At 30.9% G+C, this 10,609-nt stretch overlaps 1 protein-coding gene across 2 annotated transcripts in view; it reads left to right on the forward strand.

Moving 5' to 3' along the window:
* Window positions 1-9,019, forward strand: part of LOC111684789 (DNA ligase 1) — a 126,713-nt gene extending 117,694 nt beyond the window's left edge. For both annotated transcript variants that reach the window (XM_046949630.1, XM_046949636.1), the window contains one exon: window positions 8,583-9,019. In XM_046949630.1, the coding sequence (XP_046805586.1) occupies window positions 8,583-8,944 (362 nt within the window). In that variant the 3' untranslated portion in view covers window positions 8,945-9,019. The remainder of the gene's footprint in view (window positions 1-8,582) is intronic.
* The last annotated feature ends 1,590 nt before the right edge of the window (window positions 9,020-10,609 follow it).

Below are 10,609 nucleotides of genomic sequence, written 5' to 3' on the forward strand. Positions count from 1 at the left end.
TTTAGTACTTTTTGGTTATTCGGATGTTTAAGGGGTGAAAATTGTACCTATTTTTGGTACTTTTTTCATAAAACATTGATTTTGGTTTATTAACTTATACATATAAATACGTAATAACGGGCTCCCACTACGATGTTGCAACATTTGGAATAGAATTTTTATTTCGTTAATGAAATTAAGCATGTAGAGCCCGGAGTAAATGAGAATCTATAAAAGAGGACTTTTTGGTACTTTTTCGTTCTCCAAAAAGTACTTTTTGAATTTCCTATAATATTGAACCTAGAAACATGAAATTAAGTATGTAGAGGATGGATTAAGTGAGAACCTATAAAAGGGGACTTTTGGTACTTTTTCGCTCTTCAAAAGGTACTTTTTGGATTTTTGTATAATATTGAACCTAGAAACATGAAATTAAGCATGTAGAGCCCGGAGTAAATGAGAATCTATAAAAGGGGACTTTTTGGTACTGTTTCGTTCTACAAAAGGTACTTTTTAAGTTTTCTATAAAATTTAACCTAGAAACATAAAGTTAAGCATGTAGAGCCTGGAGTAAATGAGAATCTATAAAAGGGGACTTTTTGGTACTTTTTCGTTCTTCAAAAGGTACTTTTTGAATTTCCTATAATATTGAACCAAGAAACATGAAATTAAGAATGTAGAGCCCGGAGTAAATGAGAATCTATAAAAGGGGACTTTTTGGTATTTTTTCATTCTTCAAAAGGTACTTTTTGAATTTCCTATAATATTGAACCCAGAAACATGAAATTAAGTATGTAGAGGATGGATTAAGTGAAAACCTATAAAAGGGGACTTTTGGTACTTTTTCGTTCTTCAAAAGGTACTTTTTGGATTTTTGTATAATATTGAACCTAGAAACATGAAATTAAGCATGTAGAGCCCGGAGTAAATGAGAATCTATAAAAGGGGACTTTTTGGTACTTTTTCGTTCTTCAAAAGATACTTTTTGAATTTCCTATAATATTGAACCAAGAAACATGAAATTAAGAATGTAGAGCCCGGAGTAAATGAGAATCTATAAAAGGGGACTTTTTGGTATTTTTTCGTTCTAAAAGGTACTTTTTGAATTTCCTATAATATTGAACCTAGAAGCATGAAATTAAGTATGTAGAGGATGGATTAAGTGAGAACCTATAAAAGGGGACTTTTGGTACTTTTTCGTTCTTCAAAAGGTACTGTTTGGATTTTTGTATAATATTGAACCTAGAAACATGAAATTAAGCATGTAGAGCCCGGAGTAAATGAGAATCTATAAAGTGAAACTTTTTGGTACTGTTTCGTTCTACAAAAGGTACTTTTTGGACTTTTGCATAATATTGAACCTAGAAACATGAAATTAAGTATGTAGAGCCCGGAGTAAATGAGAATCTATAAAAGGGGACTTTTTGGTACTTTTTCGTTCTTCAAAAGGTACTTTTTGAATTTCCTATAATATTGAACCAAGAAACATGAAATTAAGAATGTAGAGCCCGGAGTAAATGAGAATCTATAAAAGGGGACTTTTTGGTATTTTTTCGTTCTTCAAAAGGTACTTTTTGAATTTCCTATAATATTGAACCTAGAAACATGAAATTAAGTATGTAGAGGATGGATTATGTGAGAACCTATAAAAGGGGACTTTTGGTACTTTTTCGTTCTTCAAAAGGTACTTTTTGGATTTTTGTATAATATTGAACCTAGAAACATGAAATTAAGCATGTAGAGCCCGCAGTAAATGAGAATCTATAAAAGGGACTTTTTGGTACTGTTTCGTTCTACAAAAGGTACTTTTTAAGTTTTCTATAAAATTTAACCTAGAAACATGAAATTAAGCATGTAGAGCCTGGAGTAAATGAGAATCTATAAAAGGGGACTTTTTGGTACTTTTTCGTTCTTCAAAAGGTACTTTTTGAATTTCCTATAATATTGAACCAAGAAACATGAAATTAAGAATGTAGAGCACGGAGTAAATGAGAATCTATAAAAGGGGACTTTTTGGTATTTTTTCGTTCTTCAAAAGGTACTTTTTGAATTTCCTATAATATTGAACCTAGAAACATGAAATTAAGTATGTAGAGGATGGATTATGTGAGAACCTATAAAAGGGGACTTTTGGTACTTCTTCGTTCTTCAAAAGTTACTTTTTGGATTTTTGTATAATATTGAACCTAGAAACATGAAATTAAGCATGTAGAGCCCGGAGTAAATGAGAATTTATAAAAGGAGACTTTTTGGTACTGTTTCGTTCTACAAAAGGTACTTTTTGGACTTTTGCATAATATTAAATCTAGAAACATGAAATTAAGTATGTAGAGCCCGGAGTAAATGAGAATCTATAAAAGGGAACTTTTTGGTACTTTTTGTTCTTCAAAAGGTACTTTTTGAATTTCCTATAATATTGAACCAAGAAACATGAAATTAAGAATGTAGAGCCCGGAGTAAATGAGAATCTATAAAAGGGGACTTTTTGGTATTTTTTCGTTCTTCAAAAGGTACTTTTTGAATTTCCTATAATATTGAACCTAGAAACATGAAATTAAGTATGTAGAGGATGGATTAAGTGAGAACCTATAAAAGGGGACTTTTGGTACTTTTTCGTTCTTCAAAAGGTACTTTTTGGATTTTTGTATAATATTGAACCTAGAAACATGAAATTAAGCATGTAAAGCCCGCAGTAAATGAGAATCTATAAAAGGGGACTTTTTGGTACTTTTTCGTTCTTCAAAGGGTACTTTTTGCATTTCCTATAATATTGAACCAAGAAACTTGAAATTTAGAATGTAGAGCCCGGAGTAAATGAGAATCTATAAAAGGGGACTTTTTGGTATTTTTTTCGTTCTACAAAAGGTACTTTTTGAATTTCCTGTAATATTGAACCTGGAAGCATGAAATTAAGTATGTAGAGGATGGATTAAGTGAGAACCTATAAAAGGGGACTTTTGGTACTTTTTCGTTCTTCAAAGGTACTTTTTGCATTTCCTATAATATTGAACCTAGAAACATGAAATTAAGCATGTAGAGCCCGGAGTAAATGAGAATTTATAAAAGGAGACTTTTTGGTACTGTTTCGTTCTACAAAAGGTACTTTTTGAATTTTCTATAATATTGAACCTAGAAACATGAAATTAAGCGTTTAGAGCCCGGAGTAAATGAGAATCTATAAAAGGGGTACTTTTTCGTTCTTCAAAAGGTACTTTTTTAATTTCCTATAATATTGAACATAGAAACGTGAAATCAAGTATGTAGAGGATGGATTAAGTGAGAACCTATAAAAGGGGACTTTTGGTACTTTTTCGTTCTTCAAAAGGTACTTTTTGAGTTTTCTATAAAATTTAACCTAGAAACATGAAATTAAGCATGTAGAGCCTGGAGTAAATAAGAATCTATAAAAGGAGACTTTTTGGTACTGTTTCGTTCTACAAAAGGTACTTTATGGGTTTTCTATAAAATTTAACCTAGAAACATGAAATTAAGCATGTAGAGCCTGGAGTAAATGAGAATCTATAAAAGAGGACTTTTCGTTCATCAAAAGGTACTTTTTGAATTTTTTATAATATTGAACCTAGAAACATGAAATTAAGTATGTAGAGTATGGATTAAGTGAGAACATATAAAAGGGGACTTTTTGAAACCTTTTCGTTCTTCAAAAGGTACTTTTTGGATTTTTGTATAATATTGAACCTAGGAACGTGAAATTAAGCATATAGAGCCCGGATTAAGTGAGGACCTATAAAAGGGGACTTTTTGGTACTTTTCCGTTCTTTAAAAGGTACATTTTGAATTTTCTATAATATTGAACCTAGAAACATGAAATTAAGCGTTTAGAGCCTGGATTAAGTGAGAACCTATAAAGGGTACTTTTTCGTTCTTCAAAAGGTACTTTTTGTGCTTTTTATAATATTGATCCTAGACACATGAAATTAAGCATGTGGAGCCCGGAGTTAATTAGAATCTTTAAAAGCAATCAGGGACTTGAGTAAATGAAAATTTAAACTGGAATATTTTCTGGTACTTTTTGAATTTTCTATAATATTGAACTTAGGAACATGAAATTAAATAAGATTGGTACTTTTTCGTAATTCACTGGTACTGGTACTTTTAGAGCTTTCTAAAATATTGAATTTATAAACATAAAATTAAACACGCAGTATCCCAATTGAACGAAAATTGAAAAAGCATACTCTGGTACTTTTTTTGTTCTTTTACTAATACTTTTCGAATTTTCTATAATATTGAACCTAAAAACATTAAATTGGACATGTAGCTTCCTGATTGTATAAAAATCTTTATGCGACTTTTTTTGGTTTCTGGTTGAAAATTTAACATGCGTCATCCTGATTTAATGAAAATATATAAAAAGGCACTGTCTGGTACTTTTTCGTTCTTCAACTGTTTTTTCTAATTTTCTGTAATATTGAGACTAGAATCATAAAATCAAACTTAAAGAGTTCTCTAAAAGGGGAATTATTGATATTGCAGATATATATATACATTTACAATAATGATATTTATTTTATTCCACTACGATGAGGGTAGCGAAGCACACTGGGTATAGCTAGTACATACATAAATGGACCAATTCTCATAAAAGACGGTAGGAAGATTTCAGTTCCTTTTTTATTTAAAATTTCAAAGATCTACTTGTATTTTTAAGACATTAAGGAGCATTAAAGTCATAAAATATGATAGAGAGATTTTAAATCAAAATTATCTTATGTCGAATTGCATTGCGGTATTTGTATTTTTCGCTTCATTTTCTGGGGGAATTTATATGGGGCGGTGTTATTATGGACTGATCCTCTTAAAAATTGATAGATTTCGGTTCATATATAACTTATCAGTGTCGAATTTCATCGCTGTACTCGCATTTTTAAGCCATTAATGAGCGATAATGTAATTTCTGATGGGGACCTTAAATAGGGGGTAGGAACAATTATAGGCCAATCCCCACAGAATATTTAGCTAACACAAAACTGGTTTATGTCGAATTTCATAAATCAACTAGTATTATAAAGCTACTACTAAGTTATAAAGGCATTTTCTGAAGGGGCTTTATATGGAATTAGGGTCAACTATAGTCCGATCCTCTTAAAATTTTGTAGAACGATCGTGGTTCCTAGAAGTCATGTTTATATCGAATTTCGAATTTTGATGGGGACCTTGTATGGGGGTAGGGTCAATTAAGGCCCGATTCACATTAAATTTGGTTGAGAGATTTTGGCTACGAGTATAGTAATTTCATTACTATACTCGTATTTTTAAGCGAGTAATGGGACTTAAATTTTTTTTTTAATGGGGACCTTATGAGGAGGGGTAGTGTCAATTCTAGACCGATCCACATAAAATTTGGTGAAAAGGTTTTGGTTCTTAAGATACATACATTTGTATGGGGGCTATGTGAAATAGTTGACCGATATTGCCCATTTTCAATACCAAACATTTCTGATCAATAAAGAATAATTTAAGAAAATATTATCTCCAACATCTGCCAACAACAGACAGGCGGACGGACATAGCTAGATCGTATTAGAATCTTACGAGGTCCCAGAATATATATACTTTATGGGGTCTTTGAGCAATATTTCGATGTGTCACACACGGAATGAATTTTTTGATGGTGGGTATAAAAAGCACCAAAAAGTTCACTTTTTCCGATTCTCACCTAATTCCGACTCTACGTACTTAATTTCATGTTTCTAGGTTCAATATTATAGAAAATTCAAAAAGTTCCTTATGTAGATCAAAAAGTACCAAAAATCTCTGTTGATGTGTTTTTGTCTAGTACGGGCTATACATACTTAATTTAATGTTTCTTAGTTCATTATTATAGAAAACTCAAGAAGTACCTTTTAAAAAGCGAAAGAGCAGCAAAAATTTCCCTTTTATGTGTTCTCATCTAATTCCGAATCTACATACTTAATTTAATGTTCCTAGCTTCAATATTATAGAATATTCAAAAAGTACACTTTGAAAAACGAAAAAGTACCAAAAATTTCCCTTTTATGGGTTCTCACCTAATTCAGACTCTATATACATAATTTCATATTTCTAGGTTCAATAGTATCGAAAATTCAAAAAGTACCTTTTGAAAAACGAAAAAGTATCAAAAAGTTACCTTTTATGGCTTCTAACTTAAGCCATGCCCCACATTCATAATTTCATGTTTCTAACCAATAACAAAACACTAGTGCTGCTTTCGCTCTGCTACTCTTACTTTGCTGCTCTCGCTCTGCCTTGTTTTTATAAACAAGAGTACAATAAAAAAAAATTATATTATAGAAATTACAAACGGAATGACAAACTTATATATACCCTTCTCACGAAGGTATAAATAATTACCGTATGATTATGTATTTTGTTTTTTTTTGGCATTTTTTGTTTGAGCATGAATAAAAAATCTTAATTTTTTATGAAATTTTCAGAGGTCGCCTCGAATTTTTGCTCATATATCCTGTATTTATGGACCGATTTTTCTGATTTTAAATAGCGATCTTCTCGAAAGCATTATTGAACATTCGGATCTCACCGATATCTCGGGTCCTCTAAAAGCTGATTTCAACAAACACACAGACGGACAGAGAGACAGACAGACGGACATAGCTTCATCAACTCCGCTACCTATAAGGATCGAGAATATATATACTTTATGGGGTCGGAAAATTATATTATAGAAATTACAAACGGAATGACAAACTTATATATACCTTTCTCACGAAGGTGAGGGTATAAGAAATAAAACACTCATACAGGTGTATTGAATTCACATAGTACCTGTATATATGAGAGAGTAATATTTCTTATGCTTATATTCGCATCTATTTATAATTTTATGGGTAGAACTATACTGGTATTTTTAAATACCATTAAAATAGCTATTTATGCATAAAAGTGAGCATTTTAAAATCCTATATTTCATATAATTAAATGTCCTTTATTCCAGTACAGCCACAATTTTAGATTTTGGGGAAGAATCCGAGTGAAAGGTCTAAGAGTGAAATATAGTTACAATCAAGCCATCAATATTGATATATTAGCAATTCCTTGAAAAGGTAAAAGGACTGAAAAAATAAAACCCTTATAACTTCTGCATTTTTAAAGATAATTCAACAATTTGGTATATAATATTTTGTAGCACCAAAGGCGAAGACTGTTGAAAATTTTTGAAATCGGTCTATTTTTACATCTCGCCGCTATACAAACGGAACCGAAAATATCACTTTTTAGCTCATAATTCTGTTAATTATAATACTACCCCTACAAAAACCGGTAGACCTAAAATGTTTAAAAGCCTAAACATATATGCCGTTCATTCAAAGTTTATTTCAAAAAAACACTTAAACGTCCATAATTTAGATTTTATGTACAGCAATTTAGCATAAAGAATCTTTTACGATCGGTCTATAATTGATCATATCTCCCATACTAGGTCCAGCCTCTAAAAACGCTTTAATCATATTTAACTAGTTGCATTATCAATTTGTGTAGAACAAAATTTTATATGTATTTTGAAAATCCTTAAATCTTTCACACACATGCATACATGCAAATTACTTAATATTGCTTAGCGCTATAAAAATGTAAAGAAAATGCGTTTGTTATGTTCAATAAATCTTGGAATTGTAATAGATTTAACTCATTTCTACAAATAAATTAGATAAATAAATTAGAAATGTATTAATATAAAAGTAGCTGGTGAGGGTATTTAAGATTTGACCCAGCCGAATGTAGCACTCTAGCTTGTTTTATTTAAAAATTATGGATTACAAATGAAAAATATGTTCCATAGTGTAAGAAAATAAAACAAAAAAATACATCTATAGAATTCGCAGATGTTTGTAAATATTAACATGTACTTTAAAAACACTTGTGTTTTTCGTCACGTATGATATCGCCATATTTTAATTTATATTTTGGAAAACAAGGTTCCGAATAGGATGATTTTGTTTGCAAATATAGTATTCTCCAAATGGAACAGAATGACAAAATTGTTTTCCAAGTACTTCTTATTTTACAAAATCTATACCACTCTGAAGGCGTGCGAATGTCACATATATGTTACAATCAAAATTAAAATGGTGGGGTAATATATAAAAAGAATTTCCTGCCTTTGGGAGTAATGAGGCGAGAGCCCCATTATAATCATTATAATCACCAGCTGCTATGAATCTTGGACCAAGAGTTTTATATAAGTAATCGAGAAACTGCCAAGGAAAACAATATATTGAAGATATTTTAACTCCGCAAACAGGTATATTTATATAGGTGGCCTAATATTTTTTCTCACTAAAATGGCTGTTCCACCACAGGCTCTGACAATTGGATGCTTTGTATCGTAAGTGTATTATCCGTTAATTCTGAAAGAATTCTTTAGGATAAAGTGTGTTTCAGTGACGAGTAGAACGTAATTTCTTGAAGTAGCATTCTTGTGTTGACTAAGGCCGTTGGCATTCCAAAAATAAACATAAGAACATTTTTATTTTATACTATTGTATTATTGCTTTTTTAACGAATAAAATTATTGTACAGCTCATTTGAATACTAAATTTAGTGAAAACTTTATTTGATTTTTTAAATTCTCTTTTTAGGTTTCACTGATGAAGCACTACAAATGCATGCGGAATTCTTTAAAAATCATATTTTGCCATCTAAAAAATCGTACGTGTGTTGCGACAACACTTTGGAACCAGACGATTGGTTTGAACCCGTTCAAGTTTGGGAAGTAAAATGTGCGGATTTATCAATTAGTCCAATTCACAAGGCTGCAATTGGAATTGCTGATCCAGAGAAGGGAGTTTCACTACGTTTTCCCCGATTTATAAGAATACGCGATGACAAAAATCCAGAAATGGCGACGTCTGCACGTGAAGTAGCTTACATGTACAGTTCCCAAGATCAAATAAAAAATCAACAAAGTAGAGCGGTTGCTATTGAAGATGAATTCTATTAAATTGTAACACATTTCTTTATTAAAAACTCCTTAATGTAATTTTTTGATAATACATAAAAATTATAAAATATCTTTCATTATTTAACGTTATTTATCGGTCTATAAATAACTGAGATATGAGCAAAAATCCGAGACAACCTCTGAAAATTTAATCAAAAAAATAAATTTTTTTCATGCTTTGTTAAATAAGCAACAAGAACACTGTGAATTGGAACAAGTAAGAGTGCTATATTCGGCTGTGTCGAATCTTATTTACGCTTCACCATAGTGTATTTTAAACATATTAGTTTTATAAATTTTAATTTTTTCCCGACTACGTTATTACTACAAAAGGCAATTAAACCAACAGACATCTAAACATACATAACGAAAAACAAAAACAAAATAAACAACGCAATAAAACTAACCTACATCCAAATATACGAACAGAATTCACAAAATAGAAAAAAAAAAATTAAATACACAACTCAATGAAGCCAACAGCATCCAAACATACAAAACAAAATACACAGCTTTTTTCAATATACAGTGTAGTTGCTGTATGAAAAAATATGAAATTTTCAGAGGTCGTCTCGGGTTTTTGTTCATATTTCCGTTATTTACCGACCGATTTTGCTGATTTTAAATAGCGATCTTCTCGAAAGCGTGTCTAGCAGAATTATTGAAGATTCGCATCTCGCCGATATTTGGGGTCCTTTTAAAACTGATTTCAACAGACAGACGGATAGACAGACAGGCGGACATGGCTTAATCGACTCCGCTATCTATAAGGATCCAGAATATATATACTTTATAGGGTCGGAAAATTATATTATAGAAATTACAAACGGAATGACAAACTTATATATACCCTTTTCATGAAGGTGAGGGGTATAAAAAGATGTACATGTGTGTGTAGATGTATTTGGTTTTATTCAGATGTGTTTTTCGTTTTGAACGTTTGGATCAGACGTCGGCGCTATTATTGTTCTGACAACGAAGATTTTCGGCAAATTACATGCATACAACACGATCGCAGACGAACTTTTAAACAAGAGCATCAAAAATACAAATATTTTATTTAGTTGCTTGACAGCATTCAACAAAGCAGGCTGAAGTCGCTTTGTTAAAAAAATTGCAAACAAAACTTGATTAAACAAAAACAATAGCATAATTAACAAAAACAACATACACCCTAAATAATTTTCCAGAATGCATAACAATAGAAGTAAATAATTTCGTCTAGTTTACCACTTTTTTTGTACATTTGAATTTGAAATCTTGTTTCTATGTGAAGAATTAAGCACTCATATAGTCAGGTTATCACTCGTTTTTCCGGAGTGCGGGTGTGAGAAGTAATTCTGTCTAAAGCCCAACAAGCCCGTCCTTAAAAAATAAAAACGATGATGCGAGTGTTGTTCCCCACATGTTTGTAGTTTTGTTATAACTAAACAGTGTAGATCAAAGTCGAAAGGTAAAAACTCTTCATCGAGCCGGTGATAGTTTTTAGAAGATGCCGCAATTAAACACATGCAATAATTACGTAAACATGACACAAAGTTCTATAACTTCAAAATTAATTAGATTTTAATATATTTAAAAAAATTAATTTTTATAAAATTAAATTAAAAAAATGTGTTTTTTTTTTAAGAAAATATTTTCGGCTTAGGCAATATGTTTTAATCA

The sequence above is a fragment of the Lucilia cuprina genome, chromosome 2 (genome assembly GCF_022045245.1).
Source record: "Lucilia cuprina isolate Lc7/37 chromosome 2, ASM2204524v1, whole genome shotgun sequence".
NCBI lineage: Eukaryota > Metazoa > Arthropoda > Insecta > Diptera > Calliphoridae > Lucilia > Lucilia cuprina.